We start from the raw sequence: 24,627 nt of genomic DNA, 5'->3' as shown, positions 1-24,627 counted from the left end.
CAGCTGTCTTAGGAAACCCTTAGATCACCTGAATTTGGTGAGAATGGGGAGGAAGTATGGGAAGCACCCCAGGGTGGGCCAGGGCACTCCAACAGCTGGGTCAAGGACAAAGGATGAAAGTGAAATGTGGCACCTCACGTCCAGCAGATCCCTGGAAGGGTGCTTTCAATAGAGAGAAGGAGGGTGGGAGAGGCTTTATTTCCCATCCTTGAATTCTTTGAGCTCAGCAGGACATAGAAGGCATCAGGAAAGGCTTGTTTTACTGCAAGGCTACAAGGCTGGTGGGTGGGTTGGGAGTTAGGTCCAGAGTCTGAGGGAGAAAGCAGGGCCCAGCTGTTCTAGAAGTTCACAGGAAGTGAGGTAGAAATCACCAGAGTAGTTTTCATTAAGAGCGGAAATGCAAAGACATCTGCTTATACCTCAACCACAAGCACCACAGCTGTCCACACAGCGGGGTCTACACAAAGGAACTACAGAAGAGAAACTGCAGAATGCCTGCAGGTCAGCTCCCAACAGCTCCCCTCAGGCAGAGCTTGTGGGTTTAAGATGCTTGCATGAGTATCTGGCACAGCGCTGTTCTTGCTAAGACCTTCCCTTCCAAGCCCCCACGAACCCGAACCCCAACCCCAGTCTGATTTTTCATTACTTGCTTGCTGGCCAGGCTCACGTGACTTGACTTAGCTTTCTTTCCCCCCTAGAAAGATGACAGGCAAGCCTGCTGCTGCCCGACCCAGCCCCTTCCCCCCATGATTCTGGTCATGTGTGGCCACAGCTGTTGTTAATAAACTTGCAAGGATTTCGTGAAAGGCTTCCAAGGGCTAGAGATTTAGTTTCAAATTATTCCCAGCTCAGTCGTGGGACTGCATGAGAACAGCAGCCCCTAACCCCCACCCCAGCTGTCTCCCTACAACAGGAAATTGGGGGGGTAGGGTGGAGGGGAAAGCCCAGCTAGGGAGGCACATGCTGTGCAGAGGGAAATAGAAATGTGCTGGAGAGGAACAGAGATTACACAGCTCCAGACCAGCCTCTAGCTTCAGCAGCCATCTTCTTAGTCACGGAAGCCAAGCATCCAAACGCCTCTGACTGGGGCGCCTCCTCCTCAAGGACCTGAGGCGGTGTGGAATGTGCGAAGCTTTGACTCAAGGCAGGGTCTGCTGAGTAACTTAGTTGTTCCATCAAGGAGGTGGGGCTGCAGGGCCTCTCCTCCATCACAGTTTGCTCAGCTGAGGTGTCCAGTGAGCCCCCCACTCTACTTTAAGGTCTACTTGGTTCACAGGACTGAGCCCCGTGGGTACATCTTGGCCATCTATTTGTGGAAGAAGTCGAATGGGCAGAAGACCCGGGCTTTTGCTTTGGCTTTACCAAACCCAGGATTCTGGACAGTTTTCCTAATCTGAAGTCCCACTTAACATTCCAAAAGCACTGTTCTGTGAGGGAAGTTTTCTAAAGACTTCAATGATGACGCCCACTTTCCCTATGCTCCTCTTAACAGTTCTACAGACAACGGGGCTGAAATCAGTGAGCAGAGATGAAAGTCAGGGCCAGCTCTCAGGGATGGTGACTACAAATTTTTTTTTTTGAGACGGGGTCTCCTTATTAACTAGCCCCAGCTGTCCCAGAACCTGCTATATAGACAAGGCTGGCCTTAAACTCAGAAAGGGTCATCTGCCTCTGCATCCCAAGTGCCTGGATTAAGACATGTGCCACAACACACTGCTAGACGGTTTTGAAAGGGTTCATGAGGGACATGAAGACTAACTGCTAACTTGGTAAGAGATTTCAATGCTATAGAGGAGGACATACAGGAACACGGTGAGGCTCTGAGGAGAGAGTAGGTCTGTGCATTACTGTGAGAATCTCTTCTCTTACATTTTACAGGAAGGGGGAACGTTGCTGGTTTGTGTTGATTTTTCCAGACAGTCTTCTGTAGAGCCCTGACTATCCTGGAACTCAGTCTACAGACTAGTCAGGCTGTCAGGACCTCAGTAATTCACGTGCCTCTGCCTCCTGATGCTGGGATTAAAGGCGTGGGCCACCACTAGCAGGCTCAGGAGGGAGGTTTTCTACGCTCTGACTGATGGGTAGTTATTGTACCTGCTTCCCATCAGAATATCCGACTCTAGGCCAAAGAAAAGGAAGGGGGAAGGACTCTGTGAGCCTAGGACCTGTGTGCAGTCTGGTGTAAGATAATAAGAATATCGAAACAGCTTAATAAAGCGGGGCTGCTGCTTTAATCCCAGCAATTAGGAAGCAGAGACAGGTGAATTTCTGAGTTTGACAGCCAGGGTAACAGAATAAAGACTCTGTTCGGCCGCCCTTGAACTCACTATGTAGCTGAGGCTGACCTTGGTTGTCTCATCTTTTTGTCTCCATTTGAATCCTGTGACTGACGGTAGATAGGAGTACCATCATGCTCAGTTCTGAAGAGAACAGAGTTGAGGGTTTTATGCGTGCTAGGTCAGTACTCTGATCTACATTCTAAGCCCTCCTTTTTATTTTTGTAGAAGTTAAGGGAAAAAGATGAGGTGCTAGAGAGACAGTGCTTAGTTTTTGTAGAGGACTGGGGTTTAGTTCCTAGTATGCTCATGACATTCTTGTAACCTTCCTGTGAGTCCAGTACAGACCGTCTGACCAGGACAGTGGTGCTGGTTGGTGAGGTGAAGCATTACGTTTTTCCAGGTGTAAGCACGAGAGAGCTTTCCTTGCTAGGTTTCTACCTTTTTCTTTTCAATCCTCTTGAATCCACTCCTGCAGCCCCTTGTCCTCTTTCTGAAGGACCACCAGAACCAGTCTCCAAGATGCTGCAGGCACTGAGGGGAGAAGGCAGGACCTAGGGACAGCTGGCCTGGGGCAGGTGTAGAAGCTGACTTCACTAACTAACAGGCTTCTTGTGAACCTGGGGCCAGGCAGGTGCCCTAGCGCATCACTTGAGCACACGCAGCACGGCACTAAGGCAGGTGCTGTGGCTCTCCCCAGGAGCTGGCAGGGAAGCCCGAGAATAGGCTCCAGACACATATTTCAAAGAAGCCTGGTGTGGTGGCTCACGCCTGTCATCCCAGCATTTGGGGAGACCAGGCAGTTGGAATGTCAAATGAGATCCTGTTTCAAAAAACAAAACCCCGGGGTTGGGGATTTAACTCAGTGGTAGAGCGCTTGCCTAGGAAGCGCAAGGCCCTGGGTTCGGTCCCCAGCTCCGAAAAAAAGAACCCCCCCCCCAAAAAAAAAAAACCACACACACACACACACACACACAAAAAAAAAAAAAAAAAAAAAAAAACCCAAACTAGAAGCCAAGAATTGCTCAGGATGCAGCTTAGAGGTAAAGCACTAACTAGCTTGGCAGTCTTGGGCCGTGGATTCTATCTCCAGCACCATAAAGCATCACCACCACAGAACAAACTCCTAAACCCAAACCAAGAGAAACTCTGACTTTGTGATTTTGGGGTCTTTCTGAGGCAGAGTGTCTCACTGTAGCTCAGGTCAGCCTCTAACGCATGGTGATCCTCCTCTCTTGTCTCCCCAGTGCTGAGATCACACAGGTATGAATGGACCATCAGGCCTGACTCTTAAAATCGATTTTCATTGCAAATATAATAATAATAATAATAATAATAATAATAATAATAATAATAATAAAAACATGAACAAAAATTGTTTCTTTTTCTTTTTTAGAAACGGTCTTATTCCTGGCCAGCCTCAACTCAGAGAGATCTGCCCATCTCTGCCCTCTGAGAGCTGGGATTAAAGATATGCAGTACCATGTCAAGCCTTTAATAATTCTTGTTTATTTTCTTTGGCTTTTTTGGGGTGGGGTGGGGTGGGGTGGGGTGGGTGGCCTCTCAAATGCTAGGCAATCACTGAGCTACTTTGGTATTTAAAGAGCACGCTGTCAATCCCACTACGCCTCTAGCATGCAGCCTGCCAAGTGGATGCTCTTGTGAACACAGCTCTACTCAAATCCAGCTTCTTGGTCTTGGCTGCCCTGTTCCCAGCCACGTGCAGACAAGCAGAATTCAATTCAACTCTGGGTTTCAGTTCTGCCCCTGCACAATTCTCCACTGCAGAGCAGTACCTGCTCCTCCCCACCTTTTGGGCAGCATTGGGGCTTGAACACGGGACCTTGCACAACAGGCTACGAAAGCGCTGTACCACTGAGTTAGGTCCCTTGCGCCTGTTTTCTCTTCTTCCTAAAGAAGGCAGCATGCTTCATGCCTTGTTTCTGGCACACTCACTGCAAGGTACATGTGGTAGCAAACAGAGAAAGCTCTTATTCACCATCTGAGCCCTTAGCACAGAGTCCATTCAGGCTCCCAAGCCACCACTAGTCATTAAGGGCTCAAACTTCTCTTCACCCCAAGCTGTGCAGGAACAATTCCCTGCTGACAATTCGAGCTTCTTCCTGGCCTGCTGGTTAATGAAGCAGAGGTCGGGAGCAGGACAGTGCAAGCTTTGTCTCTGGCGAGTCTGAATGGCTTTGTGTTCTCAGAGGACTCAGCAGATGCTGGGTTGGAATTCAATCCGTCTCCTGGTGAGAATCAAGGAAACCAGGCTGATCCCTGGTTTGATGGGAATGGGACAAGTGGAACAAAATCTCCACCTTAGTCCAGAGGAAATCAGAGGGACTGCTATTTGCCTGACCTTCTTTTCGAGTTACAGAACCTTCCTCACGCAACAAGATGGCAATTCAACAAGAAAACAGGGGCAGGTACCTGCGATGGCAGACAGACAGAGTGCAAAACAGAATTTCATGTGGGGGAAGGAGGCAGGGGGGAGGGAACGAGCTCAGCCCAGGATGCTAAACTCCTTGTGTGGTAATGGCCACTGTCCTGTTCCTAGAGATAAGTAGGGGTCTAGAAAGACTCCATTTCATCCCGAACCTGTACAGATGTAAGCGAGACAGGCAATAGCAGGGGCAGGGGAATGACCAGGCCCGTATCAAAGGACCTAGGTTCCTGAGGCATACTCATTCTCTCCTGCACCTTGTAGGCTGCCTCCCCACAACTAGCAATTTGGGAAAATTAGACTTTCTACACTCAAAATCTCTTGCTTTGTTCCACAGACCACCCTGGAGACACCTCACTGCTTGAGGTCTCATGGGTTGTGAGGTGCATGGGCAGGTAATTCCTGAGGCAGTCCCTCAGCTCAACACTGGTACAATGAGCCACAATGACCTGCTTCTGACAAAGCATTACTGACATAGGCACGCCCAGACCCCAGAGCATGACTGCTTTCCCATTGTGGTGGCTCTGATATATTTATTATATGACTACACTGTCACTGTCTTCTACACACCAGAAGAAGGCATCAGACCCATTACAGATGGTTGTGAGCCACCATGTGGTTGCTGGGATTTGAACTCAGGACCTCTGGAAGAGCAGTCAGTGCTCTTACCACTGAGCCATCTCTCCAGCCTGAGAATTTTTTAACATAGATTCAAACCAGCCTTTAAGACCACCCTACCCATGGCCAACAGAGTGGCCAATCGTGACCTGGCTGCTTCTTGTGGTATGTATGCTGTACATTTTCACGCCAGAGACAGAAAAGGCCCTTTGCTTTAGGTGATAGGATGCTGACTCAGAGTTTTCAAGATACCTTAGTAAATGCCAATTTTTAAAACCAGAAGTCCATACTAAGGCACAGATTTTCAGCTCTGGGAGCTGGAAGCTATGGCAACTCTAAGCAGCCTGAGGAGATCAGCAACAAGCCAAGTTGAAAGCGCCCTGAAATAGGCCACACCTCTACCATGCCATGCTGGCTCAGCAATCCTCAGTCCTGGTTGCCAGCTGGCCTTGTGGTAATTGGTCTGCGGTCCCAGCTACAGATCATTCTTTCACATTAGTTTCCATATTTGGAGAAAACTGACATACACATTGCATTTTGGGGGATATTATTCTAATCTGAGCATACATAAAATATGACATCTTGTATTGGGGCATTTAAAAAAATGTGGTTCTGGGGCTGGGGATTTAGCTCAGTGGTAGAGCGCTTACCTAGGAAGCGCAAGGCCCTGGGTTCGGTCCCCAGCTCCGAAAAAAAGAACCAAAAAAAAAAAAAAATGTGGTTCTAAACGTACAATCGTTAAAAAAGCAGTACATAGCAATTCTGCAGACCTTTCTGAACTGCTGAGCATATTAGTGGAAATTCAAATTTCCCGTCTGCTGGGAACGAACATGCATGTGGCTGCAATCCCAGTTGGTTGGGAAGCTTAAGCAAGCTGAATTTAAGTTAAGGTCTAGGCCACACAGGCAGTGCAGCGAGAAACCATCTCAACAACAATTCCTCTCTACACTGCTGTCCTCACGAAGGTTATGTTAGTTCAATGTGCGTGATGCCACCCACCTTCCAACCCTTTAACCACCTTTGACAGGCACTGTGCCATCTACATACACTAGACGATTAGAGGCAACACTGTCATAACCAACAGGCTGTGGCTAGGAGAAAGCCGGCAGGTTTGCACAAGTTTTTCTGCTTCCTATAATTCTCTTCACTTTCCTACCTATCTTTCCCAGTGGAAGCAGAGAGACTTAACTCACTAGCAGAACATTTGTCTCTCCAAATGCCAGGGGACATTAGCTGAGAGTAGCTAAAGTCACAACCAGCCTTGGTTATGTTTATTTTATTATTGTTATCACTGCTATTTTTTACTGTGTGTATGACAAACGTGGAAGCCAGAGGACAGCTTGATGGAGCTGGTTTTCTTTTTCCTGAGATCAAACTCGGGTTACCAGGCCCAGCGGCAAGCTCCTTTATCTACCAAGCCATCTCACCAGACCATCTCACACTACTTTTAGACTCGCTATTGATTACCTATACTCTTATTTATGTATATGTGTGGTCTGTATGTATGTCTGTGCAGGACACTCGTTCCCGGTGCCTATGGAGTCCAAAGGAGGAAGCTAGATTCCCTGGAACTGGAGTTACAGATGGCTGTGACCAACCAGACCTGATCTACAACAGCACCATCAACTGTTCTCAACTGCTGAGCCATCCAGCTCCAAAGTTGACAATTTAAGAAAAGAACATCTATCATTTATGTATGCACATGGCTGTTTGACTACATGTATACACAGGCATCACATGTGGGCGGTGGGGGTTAAGGATGGCTGTTAAGCCATCGTGTGGTTGCTGAACAGACCCTGGGACCTCCAGAGGAGATGCCAGTGCTTTTTCCAGTCCTAAGTCAACAATTCCTTTTTTCTCTACCCTGAGGCAGGGTCACTGTGTAGACCAGGATGGCTTCCGACTCACAGAGATCCACCTGACTCTGCTTCCCAAGTGCTGGAATTAAATAAAGGTGTGAGCTACCAATTGCCCAGCTGATAATTTTTAATATTTGTCGATAGACTAAGTCATTTTACTCTACATAAGAACATTTTGGTGAGTTGCATAAGCTGTAATAATTTCCCCTATTTTTAGGTTGTAATTATTTTTTGTGTGTGATAAGTGTGTAAGCAGGGCAGTTTTCTCCCTCCACCTTTTGGTAGGTTCTAAGGACTGAATTCTGTGCAGTACGCTATCTCACTGGCTTTCTTTGAGTTTTTCATTTATCTTGTATGTAGAATCTGCCAAAGATAATTTACATTTTCATAAAAAAATATCTATTCACTTATTTGTATGTGTGTGCTATGTGTGCCCAGGCCATGTGTGAAGGTCAGTGGACAGCCTGGGAAGTTGGTTCTGTGTTTTTTATTCAGTCTGACCCTACGTAGGATCTTCTGGACTTTCCAGTCACCCCTTGGTTTTCTAGAGGTGCTTCTGACTGGACAAGCATTCCATACCAGGGACAAACCTCCCACCCTCACCCTAAGAGTAAACAATGTGCCTATCACACTATGCGGTGCCCCAGTGGCACTCAGTCCAGTACCTGGGAGGCACTGGATGATGCCACTCCTGCCTCCTCTGGGCCCGAAGGCTGAATCTGAAGGCCTTGCACCTCCTCTAAGCCCCTGGAGCTTTTGCTACAGCCCTGGCTCATAGTGACTAGACTGTGGCTACTAAAACCATGGAGCACTGCACTGTCTCACACTATAGTAGGGCACTTCTGCTCAACAGATCGGCTCTGCCAACGTTTCCTAGTTAAAAATGAACAAATGGGGCCTGCAGAGATGCCTCAGGTTGAGAGCTCCTGCTACTCTGGTACACGACTGGGATTCAGCCCCTAGTACTGACATGACGGCTCACAAGCATGTGTCATTCCAGCTGCAAGAGATCTAACGTTCTTCTAGCCTTGGCAACAGACAACAAGCACAAAGTGGTACATATGTGCAGGCAAACACTCAAAAACAATATAATAACAATAATGATGATGATGATGGTAATAATAATAATAATAATAATTAATAATAATAATGATGATGAAGAGAGAATGAAGAAATGGCTCACATCTACAATCCTAGCACTTGAGAGGTGGAGGCTAGCCTATGTTACATGAGATCCAGCCCCAAAAACCAAGCTGGTGAATAAATGTGTCGTTACTTCAGTAATATAACATGTTTTGCTTTGTTGTTTTGGGATAGACTCTTACGCAGCCCAGACGATCCTCTTACCTCAGCCTCCTAAGTGCTAGGATTATATGTGTGAACTGCCACAGCTGACTGGTTTTTCTTTCTTTTTTCTTTAGAGACAGAGTCATTTTATTTTATTTTTAAAAAGATTTGCTTATTTTATGTGCCTGGTTGTTTTGCCTGCACGTGCGTTTATGTACTACAGGGTGGAGTGTCCTCCAAGGCCAGAGATGGTATAGAAGCCTCTAGGCAGTGAGCCGACAAATAGGTGCTGGGCATGTACAAGCCCTCTGAAGAGCAGCCAGTGATCTGCTGCAGTGCCACCTCTCCAGGCTCCCTGTCATATGCGGTTGGTCTCACAGAGCCTAAAAGGGCCTGGAACCTGCACATAGCTGAAGATGACCTTGAACTTCTGATTTCCTTTTACTTCTTCAGTGGTGAGAGGATGGGTGCTCACCAACACTATTAAATTCCCCCCAAGACAGGGTTTCTCTTTATAGCCACCCTGGCTGTCCTGGACCTTCCTTTGTAGATCAGACTGGCCTTGAATTCAGAGATCCGCTTGCTCTACCTCCCAGAGCACAGGGATTCGCATGCCTGGCATTTTAAAAAGTTTTAAAAACAATTTTGTGTGTATGATTGTTTTGCCTGCATTTCTATCTGTAAACTGTATATGTTCCTGATGCCCACAGAGTAAGAAGGATGCAGCAGACTCCTAAGTGGAGCCAAGGATGGCTATAAACAACCGTGTGGGTGCTGGGAACTGAGCAGGTCCTCTGCAAAGGCAGCATGTGCTAACTGCCAAGCCAGTTCTCTGGCCCCTAGTGCTGTTGCTGCTGTCCTGGAACTTGCTCTGTAGACCAGGCTGGTTTTGAACTTAGAGAGCCACCTGCCTCTGCTTTCAAGTGCTGAGATTAAAGGTGTGTGCTACTTCTGCCCCCTGGCTTTTTTATTTTTCTTTTGTGGTTTTGGAGATTTAATGCCTGGTCTCTTGCATGCTAGGCATATGCTGTAATGCCAGTGTCTTTCAAAGTTTAAATCAAGAATGAAGGTCTTGAGTCCCTTTAGTGTGTAAACCTCTAACTGCAGCAGGATGGAGAAGGCTGCTGATATTAACCTGCCCTTGCACTTCTACAGTACGCTGCATCCTAGACTTGGAACATGCTTATTTAACTTTTCTTTCCTTGTCTCTAATGCTCTCCCTTGTTCTGCCAACACTTCAGATGGCAGAGGAAAAGTTTGTCCTCTAGGGGACTGAAGCAATTTGTCCACAAGGCTTTTTTTGAGATGAGGTCACCCTCTCTTGCTCAGTGATTCTCCCACCTCAGCCTCCTGAGAATGGCTACAGGGCATGCCCAGCACACTCAGTGTACTTTATGGCTAGTATTTTTTGATGACATTCTCAGTTTTCCCTGTGATTATTTCTTGTATGTTTCCATGAGCCTGAGCTGCCACGTAAATACAAAGTATTTTTTATTACAGGAATGTACAGCTCTTTTCTCATATATGAAATGGACTGACGATATGCATCTACTCACAGTGGGGTCGGTCCAGAGGGAGCACCTGGAACATTCCTGGCAAGGGGCTCCTGGAGAGCGAGGATGCTGGCAGAAGTGGTCATAGCCATTGATAGAAACTCGACAGAGGTAGCACATCTGGGCACCACAGCGGCAAGACATGCGGTTGCAGCCTTCAGATTTGATGAGGCCAGTCCCACACTTGTGGCATTTTCTAATTCGAGCAGCAGTCATTTTTTCTTCACTGAGAAAAAGAAAAAAACAATCGGAGTTGGCAGGGAACGTGAGGGCAATAAAATTACTATGGCCATTAAGATGTACTATTTCCCATATGTAAGGATGGATTGAGTCTTTTGTGACATTCAGACAGTGGAAAGGAAGGGCCCATGTTTGAGTCTGAGAACTGGCTCCAAGTTTACGAACTGTATTACCCAACTGCCAGGAGACTCAGTTTCCTCACTTTTAGATTGAGAGCATAATATTCTAACGGTAGTTTTGGAATTCAGGTAAGATATAAAGCCATTTGATTGATATAATGTGTGGCACGTTATTGATCAGAAAAACAACAGGGTGAAGAAACTCGGCTCCCTCCTAACCAAATGTAATTTGTTCAAAGTTAGTGATTTAAGAACTGGGAGTCCAAGCCTATATACTCCAATCTCTGAATACTTGGTCTGGGAGTGGGCAATCCTATGGTCAGCCTACTTCCCCAAGCTCACACTCCTATAGTCAGTTTCCCAACAGTGAGACTGCTTCTAGAAGCATCTGAACTGATAAGGAGGGCACACTACTTTTGCCAGGATACTTCTTCGTGTGTTGGTATTTTGGATTGCTGTTCCCAACTACAAACCAATACCCTTCACCTTTCTCTGTTACACTGAAGGCAGAGGGAAGGGAGGAGGGGTCAAAACAGAGTTGCTATTGAAATAGAGGGTGGCCAGGTACAAGGTGAACCAGAGAGGGGGTCCAGCAGGATCTGCTTCCACCTAAAGGTGAGTCTATGCAGCAAGTGCTTCCACTGCGGGCGCTTCAGCTATTCACACACTGTGGCAGTTTGTCACCCAGACTATGTACCTAAGAACAGTAAAATGCAATACAACACTGGCTGCTACTTATTGAGGTCCAATCTGTAGTGATCTGAAAGGAAGAAACCCAGAACTTTAGCTTGGAAAGAATTTACACCCAGTTCAAATAACAGAAGAACAAATGATTTCTAAGTCTTGAATAGGAGACCAAGTTTAACTAATTAATCTTTTGAATCAAGGTGTCACAAAGCCTAGGCTGGCCTAGAACTCACCATTAGACTAGGCTGACCTCGAAATCACAGAGATCTATCTGTGTCTGCCTCCTGTACTAGGATTGAGTGTGTCTAGGAGACTAGACTTAAAATGACTTCATTTCTCCTGCCAGCTGAGAGTAGCACAGTGAGTCTGGATACTGAACAACTGTGGACACACTTCTTTTTTTTTTTTTTTTTTTCCGGAGCTGGGGACCGAACCCAGGGCCTTGCGCTTCCTAGGCAAGCGCTCTACCACTGAGCTAAATCCCCAACCCGTGGACACACTTCTTAATGTTGCTTGTTAAGACTCAAGGTGCTGCTGGGTGGTGGTGGCGCACATCAAGTCCAAGCACTTGGGAGGCAGGAGCAGGCAGATCTTTGAGTACAAGGCCAGCCTGGTCTATAGGCTGAATTGTAGGATAGCCAGGGCTACACAGAGAAACCCTGTTTTAAAAAACCTTTACCACCACCACCATCATCGCCACCCAAAAAAGGCCAGGACGGGCCTGTGTAAAGGCCGCCCCTATGAGACTGAGCGGCCTGATGGGAGGGGCTGAGTGACCATGGGAGGCGCTGAGAGAGAGACCATGGGAGGGGCTGAGAGAGGGACCATGGGAGGGGCTGAGAGAGGGACCATGGGAGGGGCTGAGAGAGACCATGGGAGGGGCTGAGAGAGAGACCATGGGAGGGGCTGAGAGAGAGACCATGGGAGGGGCTGAGAGAGAGACCATGGGAGGGGCTGAGAGAGAGACCATGGGAGGGGCTGAGAGAGACCATGGGAGGGGCTGAGAGAGACCATGGGAGGGGCTGAGTGAGAGACCATGGGAGGGGCTGAGAGGGACCATGGTTGCTTTTTGTTACAGGGCTTTGGCAAGAAGATTGTGAACCCGGCAGGAAAGTCTCACAGGAAGTGCTTCCAGAAGCAGGGCAGGAAGGGAAGCCTAAGTGGAGGCTGTCTCTGTCTGTTGACCTCATGCTCAACAGGAAGGCTCAAGGACATCCTCTAGGCAGCCAGCTGACATCCCGTGGGTCTGCCACTGCTTGTGCTTTACTACCCAAAGACAATGGGAAGTAATCTTGGGGGTTTCCTTCTCCCTACTCTCTCCCTCCTACTCTTCCCCCGCAAAAAACGTACTCTGCAGTCCTGGCTGGTCTGTAACTCCCTATGTAGACAAGGCGGGTTTCAAGTTTATAGAGACCTGCCTCTTTTCCTGGAGTGCTGGTATTATAAATAATTCTTAAAAAAGGAAAGAAAAAAAGAAATAGGGTAGGGTTGGAGGAAATAGTTTAGTTGGTAAAGTGCTTGCATGAGGACTTGAATTGAGATTCCCAGTACCCACAAAAAAGCCAAGTACAGCTGTGCATGTCTGTCAGTTCAGAAAGCTGGAGACAGGAAGCTCCCCGGGGTTTGTGGGTCAACTAATCGTGCAGAACTAGTTAAGTTCTAGGTTCAGTGAAAACCATGCCTCAAAAAATAGGGTCAAGTGCTGGTAAGGTGACTTATAGAGGACCTGAGTCTCTGGGACCCGGATGGTGGAGGGAGAGAACTGATTACTGAAAGTTGTCCTCTGTCCTTCATAAGCCCTGTGTCTGCACACACTTTTCTTTCCTTTAAGAGACAGGGTCTCACAGGCCATTTTTAAATCTCAGTACTTGGGAGGCAGAGACAGGTGAAACTCTGAGGTCTAGGTCAACCTAGTCTACAGAGCAAGTTCTAGTTAGTACAGCCCTAGAGCTACACAGAGAAACCCTGTCTCAAAAAATCAGAGACAGGGTCTCAATTGTATAGTTCTGGTTGGCCTTGAATTTTGTATGTAGGCTGGGCTCTAAATCACAAAAATCCATCAGCCTCTGCCTCTTAAAGCTGGGATTAAAGATGTACCTGCCATGCCTAGCACATAATTAAAAAAAAAAAGGCTTATTTAATCTATATATATGAGTGTTCTGCTTATGTGTGTGTACCATGTGCATGCCTGGTGCCCATGAAGTTTTAAAAAAAAAGTGAACCCTATAAACTTGAGTAATGGAGTGAGACACCATGTAGGTGCTAGAAAGTGACCTGGTTCCTCTGAAAGAATATTGGGTAATTCTATGGCAACTTGTCACAAACTAGGGTTATCAGAGAGGACGGAACCTTAACTGAGAAAATGTCTTTATAAGAGTCAACTCTACGGGGTTGGGGATTTGGCTCAGTGGTAGAGCGCTTGCCTAGCAAGCGCAAGGCCCTGGGTTCGGTCCCCAGCTCCAGAAAAAAAAAAAAAAATCAACTTTAGGGCATTTTCTTAATTAATGATCTATGAAGGAGCACCCAGGTCACTGTGGGTGCTGCCATTCCTAGACTGGTGGTCTTGAGTTCAGTAGGAAAGCAGGCTGAGCAGGCGGTGATGAGCAAGCCAGTAAGCAGCACCCTCCATGGCCTGCGCCTCAGCCCAGGTTCTTTTCCTTTGCCTGACTTCCTTTGACGATGAATGAATGTGGAAGAAAGAGTAACCCAAATAAACCCTTTCCTCCCTGTGTTGCTTTGGTCATGCACAGCAATAGGACAAAGAGCGGTGTGTTCTTAAATGCCAAGACATTTACCTCATCAAATAAAAATATTTTTTAATTAAAAAAAGATGGAGAGTATCTAATGAAGATGCACACGTACACACAGAACACATGACTCATCCCCCTTCACCCAGAAACAAAATCAAACACCATTGTGCTGGTAGGACTCGGTTACTTCCCACCTTCCTGGCCCACCTTCCTAAGGAAATACCTACTGGAATCACCTGGTTTTGGGTTGGGCTCGCTCTCTTGCTGGTTTCATGATCTCTGTCTATTTGGGCTGTGACTAGCGCAGCAGGACAACACTTCTCAGGCACGTGGAAGGCCCTAGGTTAAATTTCTAATATTGAGAATCATCTAACAAATGGATCCCTGCCTCCACAAATCCAAAACGTTTTTCTACATTTTCTTTTCTTTTTTTTTTTTTTTAAAGCAGTTTGCCTCTCATGCGTCTTGTTTCAGACCTTTTAAAAACACTGGTTCACAACCCTAAATCTAAACAGTTTTCAGCCATTCTTTCTCCAAGTATTCTCTCTGGCCCCCTTTGTACCCTCTTAATAGGAATATACCAGATCATGGGCCATAGGTCCCTTAGGGTCTATACACTCCCTTTCTTTATTTTCTTCTGCCCATTTTCTCAACTGGAAAATGTCAATTCAGTAATCTTCAAAAATCTGATTCATCATTTTCTTTAATTTATTCATTATTTTGTGTATTAAATGTTTTGCCTTCATGTATGTAAGTGTACCACTTGTGTATGCAGTGCCCTCTAAGGCCAGAAAAGAAGGCACTGGATCCTCTCTGGACTGGAGTTCCAGAGCTGCCACGTGGGTTTTGGGAATCAAACCTGGGTCATCTGAAAGAACAGCCAGCACTGTTGCCCATAAGTCATCCTGAGCCCTTTTCTTTCTTTGTTTTTTGAGACAATGTCTAATGTAGACTTCAGATGTGCTAGTTAGCTGAAGATGAGCTTGACTCTAGAACTGCTCTGACATCCCAAGTATGGGATCACAGGCCTGCACCTCTGTGGCCATTTTTATGCAGTGCTGGGAAATAAACTCAGGGCACTGTGCATCCAAAGCAGACCTTTTACCAATTGAGCTACGCTGCTAGCCCTCTGATTCATTCTTTTGCTTGCTCAAATAAGTTATTTCATTTTCATAGTTTTTTTTAAAATTTATTTATTATGTATACATCATACAGCTTTCTGCCTGCATGTATGCAACTACAGGCCAGAAGAGGGCACCAGACCTGATTATAGGTGGTTGTGAGCCACCATGTGGTTGCTGGGATTTGAACTCAGGACCTCTGGAAGAGCAGACAGTGCTCTTAACCTCTGAGCCATCTCTTCAGCCCCATTTTCATAGTTTTACTGAAGCTGAAACTCTCTTGTATTTTTTTTTTTTAAAGATTTATTTATTTAACTTATGTATGTGAGTACACTGTCACTGTCTTCAGACACCGGATGAGGGCATCTGATCCCATTACAGATGGTTATGAGTCATCATGTGGCTGCTGGGAATTGAACCCAGGACCTCTGGAAGAGCAGACAGTGCTCCTAACCCCTGAGCCATCTCTCCAACCATGGTTTTTCTTTTTTTTTTTTTTTTCAGAGCTGGGGACCGAACCTAGGGCCTTGCGCTCGCTAGGCAAGCGCTCTACCGCTGAGCTAAATCCCCAACCCCCTCTCTTGTATTTTTAAAGGTGTCTTGTTCTGATACTCTTGCTTATTTATTCACCATGAACTGGTTCCTTCTGTCCATGGTTTCTTTTTACTCTCCGACAAAGACAATAGATTTTCATTTTTTAAAAAATGGGGGTGGCTACAGTTTGACTAGTATTGCAGTGATGACTAATGCCAACGACCACTCTAGCGACTGCTCATCGTCACCTCACTGGCTTTTTTAGACAGGGTCTCTCTGTGTAACCTGGGCTGTCCTGGAACTCACTTGTAGACCAGGCTGTCCTCAATCTACCTGCTTCTGCCGGATAAAAGGCATGTGCCACCACTGCCTGGTGACTTTTAGACTGGTCCAGTGCTTTTCCTCTTGTGAATAGGCCACATTCCCCTAGTTTCTTTGAATGCCTTGCAAATTGTTGTTGAAAATTGGCTATTTTAATACTGTAAATGGAAACTGCAAACCAGACTACTTGGAGCTCGGCAGCTGCTGAGACTTTTAAACGCTCTCTCTGTGAGTACTATCTTTCCTGTTGGGTGGGGTCATGATTAGTGGTCAGGGCTGAACTGAAAGATAAACCCCAGAAAGGAAGGCAGTGAGCAGGCCTGCTGTCCTGTTGCCTGGCGGCTGGCTCCGCACTCTTCTTCCTCGCTGAGCCTGCTTCCAACTCTTGCCTGCCTCTTACCTATCATTACATGGCTACGGCTAGAAGCTTCCAATCTTATAGGATGTGTCTGAAGTGTGGCACCCTGGTCCCTGGTCAACCATGCAGCCTTCTAGGTCTCAGGTTGCTGCAACCAGTCTATGTCTTAAAAGTCTTTGCAACAAAATCCACAGGGAAGCTGCTCAGATCCTAGGTTTGGACCTGGCGGCTCCTACTGGGCTAATAGTTGCTTTAGTGCAAAGGGTGTACTTTTTTCCAAATACACTGCCATTTTTAGCAGCACCATTTTCCTTTGAGTATGTTCTTTTTCTTTTCTTTTCTTTTTTTTTTTTTTTTTTGATAAGAAAAAACTCTGGTGAGTCCTGAGACTGATTCTGTGCTCACATGTGAAACCTTAAATTTGCTGGGCACGATGGCACACACCTTTCATTCAGCACTCAGGAGGCAGAGGCAGGAGATCTCTTTGAGCTCAAGGCCAGCCTGTTGTTGAAAATTGGGTATGTTAGTACTTTAAGTGGTTCTAGGACAGCGAGGGCCATGTAGAGATCCTACCCAAATCAACGGCCCCCACTCCCAGCTCTGCTCTACCACCACCACCACCAAACACCAACAAAAACCAAATCACACTACTACCATTAAAACATAACCCACCCCCCTCTTCAGTGTCATTATTCCTTAAGGCTCTATAACCTCTATCTTGGGCTACTGTAGTAGTTTTCTTTTTCTTTCTTTTTTTTCAGAGAAGAATCTTTCCTAGTCCATGCTGGTCTTCAACTCACTAAATATAATATGGAAGACTTGAAGCTCTGTTAGAGAACACTGTCCTCTTCGGGCCTGGTGGTGTACATCTTTAAGCCCAGCACCAGGGAGGTAGAGGCAGGTGAATGTACACAGAGTTCTCGTAAAGTCAGGGCTGCACAGAGAGACAACTGTCTCAATCTACCATTACCACCATCCCTACCCACCCACCCACCCACCCACCCACCCACCCACCCACCCAAAGAATGTTGTCCTTTGAGCACAACAACATTACAACCTTCACTATTTTATCCGAGTAGCTTCGAAAACCTGCAAAGGATGCTAACCTGAGATTCCAGCCACTCCTTCCTCCACTTCCCTCTAATCTCTACGGAATTCTGCCCACACTGAAATAGTTGCAAAGACTTGGGGGTGTAAGAGGTATGGTGGCACATGCCTTCTGTGAGTTTAAGGCTAGCCTGCTGCTTTCCTGTGTGTGTGTATGCGCGCATGTATGTAATGTATTTATGTATGTATATGTATGTATCCCTTGTTTCAAGAAGGGAGAGAGAAAGAGTAGAATAGAGGATGAAGGTCTAACTGAAGGGTTGGACTTCATTTATGCAACTACAAGAAATAGCTTTTAGGGGGAGATGTGGTAGGATGGCTGTTTTGGGATTTACCCACCCTCTATAAGCCCCTGATAAATTCATCTGTTCTCCAAGACAGTACACCTTCTCGGGTGAGTTCACATGACAGTTCACACGACAACTCATTTATTCTTGATGAGATATGGGCCCTCTATGTAGTCCTAGCTGCATCTTACTTTGCACACTATTTGTCCTAGAGCTCACTGAGAGGCTTCTGCCTCCCAGGTGCTGTGATAACAGTGTTCAAACAATTTCTCATCCTGTTGCCTCTACCTTCTGAGTGCTGGAACTGCAGGTGTAGGCCACCGTGCATGGCTCTCTTCAATCCTAGCCTATTTCTGTGAAAACTACTTGCTGTGCAGCCATTGACTCTCAGGCATTGGGGCTTAACACTTGTTTAGGGGTACCTGACTGGGGGATATCTTGGCTCCTCTGTGCAATCTCACAGAGCCCCTGACTCTAACACCCAGCTTACTCTAAGCTAGGGGAAATACAAGGAGGGAGCAGTCAGTGTCAGAAAGTTTCCCCCAAGCTGTCTTTATCAGAAGGCACCAAGACGATACGATGAGCCAGCACTTGGGAAGCAGAGATGGGAGGACTTGTGGGTCTGGGGCCAGCTGGGCTTGTGTGGTGAGCTCATGGGAAAAGCAGGCCTTCTATGAACCTCATCTGATTGAAGTTCTTTTAACAACTGGAGGACCGTGAATCTGGCAACCAGCACGGCAGACTCACTGCCAAACTTTGTCAATGATGACAGCGGCAAAGGCTAAGTAAGAGCTAAGTACTTTGGGCTGAAACAAATGATGGGAAGGACAGATTTGCTTGAAAATATAAAGGGCTTAAAACAAGAACAACAGAGACAAAGTATGGCAAAACAACTCTGGGGCTTACTCACTCACTAGTGTCTCCACTGTGGGCACCTGAAATCTGTGTGTGCTGAGTGTCTCACTCAACGCTCACACTTGTAAGCAGTCACTGAACTGAACTGTCAATTGGATGCCTAAATATTTTCATAAGGGATGCCTAAATATTTTCATAAGACAGAGAAAGTGATTTTTTAAGAAAGCAGCTGGGGCTGGAGAAATGGCTCAGTGCTTACGAGCACCTGTTATTATAGAAGACACTGGGTTTGAACCCCAGTGCCTACACTGTGATTCACAGCTATCAATAAACTCCAGCGCTAGGAGATCCCAAGCCCTCTGCTGCCTTTCCTGGTTATCAAGCATGTACAGTTATATATATATACACACACAGAAGCATGTCATCTGTACATAAAAAAAAATAACAAAGAAAGCTACCACAGTTTTCATCATTACAAAGTTAAGATGTATTTATTCTGATTCCCATTGCTATAACAAAGAAGAGGTTCATTCTGCTCATAGTTCTAAAAGTTCAATGACATTTACTTGGCTGTGGTAAGGATTGTAGATGGGTGGTTCATAGCAGCAGGGAAGCAGGCAGAACAGATCACAGGGTCATCCCTCCTCTTTGGTTGAGAGGGTCCATGTAGGACTGGCCTTGAATTCATCATTCTCTTTGCCTCTGTCTCCCTATGGCTGGGATATCCCAGGCACGCACCAAGGTGCAGAGGACTTTTTTGGCTAAAATTTTTCAGCTTATTTAGACAGTCTTCTTCCTTGCAGCCAAGGCTAGTTTTGGACTCTAGGCAGTCCTCCTGCTTTTCCCTGCATATGTTAGGTAAGCGCTCTACCACTGTGCCACATACCCAGGCCTCAGTGGAAGTCTATTCTTTGTGGTTGCTGTTACTCACTCTTTTTAAATAGCCTGTTCTGATGGGACTACCTTGGTTTTGTGAGAACTACATTAATCTTGTCCAAAGGTAGTGCCCCCACCCCCCATGGCTTAATTTCCTTCCCTACCTCTTCAAGGTCACACCATCAGAAGCCAGGCGGCTAGCACATGAACATAGAAGAATCATGCGACTACACCCAAAGCCTCATGTAACTCAGGATGCTCTGCAGTGGGGCTACATCCCCAGCCTTCCACATGGCGGTTTTCTTTCTTTCGAGAGGTGGTGTGTCTGTGTGTGTGTGTGTGTGTGTGTGTGTGTGTGTGTGTGTGTGTGTGTGTGTGTGTGTGTGTGTGTCTTCTCTGTCTGTCTGTCTGTCTCCTGTGTGACCACACCCAGCTCCGAATAGTCTCCTGCAGGCAGTTCCCAGACAGAGCACCATCGCCTATCATTTCCTCTCTACACAGTCGTGAGCTTTCTTCCTTTTGCTACTTGTTAACAGGCAGGATCCCCTGGGTCAATTGAGGAAGGGCTACCTGGCGAGGAGGGCGAATTAAAGCTACCTAAAAACAGGACCGACGCCTCCGGGCATCTCAGAAACTGCACTCACCACTGACTTCAAGGCCTAGAATGTTGGTTCTCACAGGTTAGTTATTTCTGTGTGGCCAGTAGAGAAGGATGGGCAGCAGAGAGCGGGGTGCCAGGTACACTGCTGACCAGGTAGTGAGTAACTGCAGCTGCTGTTCCAGATGCTATTCTTACTGCAGCAATAAACAGCTCCTGGCAACTGGCACACAGATACTGATCTGGAAAATGCTTTTATTCCTTTGTCCAACGGTAGAGAATAGCAGCTGACAAGGATCTTATCTGTCATCCACCAAGACAATAGACTAGTCTGTGACTCAAGTGACATACAGATCTGACCCATGAATAGAAGCGGCAGGTGATCTAGAATGCACTGATATCGGACAGTGGCATGTGTTATCTCTATAAAGCTCTGGTAGTCTGGAGGCCAGGTCCATATCAAGAAAGACTTCCCCAAAACAAACATGTGCTGTGAACTTCCACCCTCTTCCCCATACAGTGAAGCATGCTAGAGAGCCATTTTGAGTCAGGAACTGACAGATGTTGCATTAGATGGTCCACTCTAGTGGTCTTTTACTTTAGAGGATCACCAAGCTGAGAAGGTCCTGCATACTTGAGGTGCCCATGGCTATAGAGAAGCAAAATGGAATTCTATTTTCAAACAACCACAGACTCTCTGAGAAACATCCATGGTCTGCAGGCCACATGGGAGGTTAGATCCTAGATGTTTAGGATCAAGGTTTTCTTTGGGGGCTGCAGGTTAAGGGTTGCTCCTAATTTTCAGGGGCTACCTTACTCCATCTTTAAAGGGAATAGTATACAGTCAAGTCCTCACGTTTTCAAGTCCAGTTACAGCATCTGTCTGACTACTTCCAGGAAAACATTCCAGTTCAACAATACCCAATCAACCGAGTCCACTCTGAGAATTTCACCATCTCAAGGTCCTTAATTTAAATGCATTTGAAAGGAACCCCAAGTACAACCTGGGGGTCATTATAATGACACAGAGCACAATCAGAAGCTATGTGCCTCAGTTCAAGTTCCTTCTATGCCACTATTACCTGTGTGACAATGGTCCAGCGACTTGGGTTGCCTCAGGTGCAAAGTGAGGACAATAGGACCCATCTGTGATGCAGACCTTGAGAATACAAACTGCTTCAAATGTCTGCCTAAACACTCCCAACCCCTATTCTTTATATTTAAGACTGATGTGAAATCATCCACTTAGAGGCCACATATACTGCCGGGCTATCTCCATGTATGTAGTATACATCATTCTACATTACTTCCAATTTGAGGAAAAGTTGCCTGCCTAATTAATAACCTATTTCTTTCCTTCCTTTCTATGCTGAAGTAAAAACGCAGCAATGACCCAAGCACAACTATGCAGAGGATAACACCACACATAGGGAGCGACAGTCAGAGGGTGAAGGACACAGATCTCTAAGAGATCTAACGGGACATTGCCCATCAGTCTGGCAAAGCTGGATTCTTTATGAGAGAAATAGACTTTGGTAGCACAGGTGACTTGTCTTACCATATATTAACATGTAGAACTTGCTTAGCCACACAGGGAGTACCACATAGTGCCTGTTATTAATATTACCGATAATCTTTTGCCTTCTGGAAGTTGGCAATTCTACCCACTATCTCAGGCCACTTGTATCCTGACACAGTAGAAGCAATACCAGAGCAGTAAGACCTATTGTTAGCTGTTTACTGATAGACAGTAAGTAGAGAGATGGCTGACTTTTACTGAGTGTATGTAAGCCAGACCTTCCATAGACACCATACACCATTTGAATGGCTAAGGGCCCAAGACTCCTCTGTGCAGAGGAAGCCTCTGCTCCCTGCAGGCTCAGCTGCTGTCGCATCACTCACATAGATGTCCGGTACTTGATGTCATCCTTTTCTGCCAGCTCTTCACAGGTGAGGCCATTGTGTTCTTTCCAGAGTCCCTGACACTTCCTACAGGTCTCCTGAGGACAAAAGACAGATACAAAGACAGTTCCTGGTAAGCGGGTGTCACTCAAGCCTGTTCGCAAATGTCTGTCAAATGTACTTCTTTGGGGTTCTGAGTCTGAGTGCTGCTGTCCCAGTGAGCAAAACTGTTTCTAAAGACAGAGCAACAGCAGAAGCTCAGAAGGCACAGGCCAGTTTTCTCTTTTCCATTAGAAGAGTCTCTCTCACCCACCGATCTGAAATGCTGGAGAGCCCCTTGAAACAGCACAGTAGACCGAGTGAAGACTTGTGAAACACTGTGAGCTGTTTGAGGGCTCGTCTATTAGGATCTGACCCTTCCACAATTCTTCCAGCTAGGCTCTTGACATAGAAGTGAGGAACAGTCTAAGTTATAATGACCAGGAGGGAACTGAGAAAGACATTCTTTCTGTCACCTATCATTCACAAACATGGATGTAGCCTTTCACGGTCTCACTTCATTACAAATACAAACTTAAAAATGTTACCACCTCGGGGCTGGGGAGATAGTTCAGTCAGGAAAGTGTTTGCCTTGGGAGCATGTGTGTGCACCCATACATCATTCCCTTTTATTTTATTTTACAGAAACTATCTTGTACTAATAGCAAGAACATAAGAAAACACCAAGCCAAGGATCCCTAAGTGAAAATTGCAACTCTGTTCAGAATAGCACAAGAAAAGATAGTGTGTGTCAGCTGACTGGGCCTGTTTGGGGCGGCAGGAGACACTTGAGGTTCGAGGCTGAAGATGTTGATGAAGCTAGGCTGCTGGGTACTGGGGCTTGTACAGATGATGTAAGCAGGCCTAGTTCGGCCTAGTTAGGCCTGCATGACCAGTCCATGTAGACTCTTGTGAGACCTAGTTATCAGTTTCATCTTGAAACCAGATCATCAGGAAGCACAGAGGCAACATGAATAGATGTGTGACTTTATTAGAGCATTCTGGGAAAACAGATTAGAGGGAGAAGAGATTGAAGTATTTGAAAGACAGCTGGAGGACGAGAGACGGTTCAAGTGAAGAGTATTTGTTGTGCTAGGTGGTGGCAGTGCAGGCCTTTAATCCCAGCACTCAGGAGGCAGAGACAGGTGGATCACTACGTTTGAAGCCAGCCTGGTCTACAGAGTAAGTTTCAGGACAGCCAGGGAAATACAGAGAAACCACATGACAAGCAGCACGTGACCTTCTAGAACTAAGTCAGAGGATCCAATACCTTCTGACCTATGTGGGCAGCAGCCACACCAAGTGGCACTACTACATGTATGCAGGGAAAACACTTATGAACACAAAATAATCTGGGAGGAGACAAAAAGACAGGTATGGACTGCTGTCACATTCAGAACCCATGTGGGTTCTGGAGGGCTGAACTCAGGTTGTCAGGCCTGCGCAGCAAGTGCTGTACATACTGAGCCATCTTCCCAGCCTGAGAGTATTCCTTTTACAAAGGTACCCGCATGCTAGCTCCACCCTTGGTAGCACGTGCACTTGGGAAATGGAAGCGGGAAGAGGACAGCTTAGCGGGGCAAGGACACTGCAGTACTAACAGCTCCAGGTATATGACAGATGCGGGTGGGTGGAGGACTCAGGAGTGGACTGAATGAGGCAACAAGACTTTTGACTGTAAGCCTTCTGCATTCATCAAGGTGACATGGTGTCACATAGCTCTGGTTGGCCTGAACTTGCGGTGTAGCTGAGGGATTACCTTAAATTGATTCTTCCTTGAAGACATTTTCTTAAAAATTATTTAAGCATGTGGATGTTTTGTCTGCACAAACATTTACACACAAGAAGAGGTTATCAGATCCCATGAGACTACTGTTATAGTTGGTTTTAAGCCACATATGATGCTAGGAACTGAACCCACGACCTCTAGTAGAACAGCCAGTGCTCTTAACCACTGAGCCGTCTCTCCAGTCTCTTACAGGCACGTGGCTCCACAGGTTATTCTGGGCTTGAGATGGAGCCAAGGGCCTTGTGCAAGTTGGGCAATCAATCCACCAACTGAGGTGTATTTCCAGTCCTCTTTTGTACCTTTTAACTGTATATGTCATGTATGTGCTGGTAATTTAGAGATAGAAAGGATAGCTCTGGGAGTCAGGAACACATACACTCCTGAGGCGGATGGGGCCCAGAGGCTGTAATCAATGGTGCTGGGGGAGAGATGACCTCCTGGGACAGCATACACCTCAGTGTCATTGCTTCCACGTAGATGTCCCCCCCCCGCCCCCCACTGGCATTCCATTCAGAAAACAGAGCTAAGACAGAAGTGTATTTAAAAATAGTAGTTTTGTACTTGCACAAAAGTGTTCTTAAAAGACATTGTGTGACCAGGCATGGTACCATATGCCTTTAATCCCAGCACTCAGGAGGCAGAGGCAAGTGGATCTCTCAAAGCCAGCCTGGTCTATATAGAGAGTTCCAGGACAGCCAGGGCTACATAGAAAAACCCATCTTTAAAAAAAAAAAAAAAAAAAAAAAAAAAAAAAAAAGACCTTGTAAGTGTTCCAGGAAAGTGGCATAAACAACAGCTGGAGAATAGAGGAGCTGGTGTGTGGATCCTGTCTTCCTAAACAAAACCCTGCAGCAGAGCCGCCCACCAGAAGCGGTAGCTTGGAAACAATAGAAGGCAGAACTCAGTACTTCTGAGTGGTGCTGGTGAGTCAGTCATCACATCATGGCTGGACGTCTTAAGTAAAGATGCCCAAGCCCACAAAACAGCCTGTCCACACTGGAGTCT

General features: G+C 46.4%; 1 protein-coding gene across 7 annotated transcripts in view; it reads right to left on the bottom strand.

Annotated features, from left to right (window-relative positions):
* Rnf216 (ring finger protein 216) overlaps positions 1–24,627 on the bottom strand; it is a 121,542-nt gene that overhangs the window by 9,501 nt on the left and 87,414 nt on the right. For all 7 annotated transcript variants that reach the window (XM_039089364.2, XM_063271261.1, NM_001107122.1 and 4 more), the window contains exons 14-15: positions 21,795–21,892; positions 10,043–10,265 (exon numbers count right to left, since the gene is read on the bottom strand). In XM_039089364.2, coding sequence (XP_038945292.1) covers positions 10,043–10,265; positions 21,795–21,892 — 321 coding nt within the window. The remainder of the gene's footprint in view (positions 1–10,042; positions 10,266–21,794; positions 21,893–24,627) is intronic.

Source organism: Rattus norvegicus, chromosome 12 (genome assembly GCF_036323735.1).
Source record: "Rattus norvegicus strain BN/NHsdMcwi chromosome 12, GRCr8, whole genome shotgun sequence".
In the NCBI taxonomy this organism is placed as follows: domain Eukaryota; kingdom Metazoa; phylum Chordata; class Mammalia; order Rodentia; family Muridae; genus Rattus; species Rattus norvegicus.
Note: the sequence above shows the minus strand (reverse complement) of the source record. Positions and strands in the feature narration are given on the sequence as shown.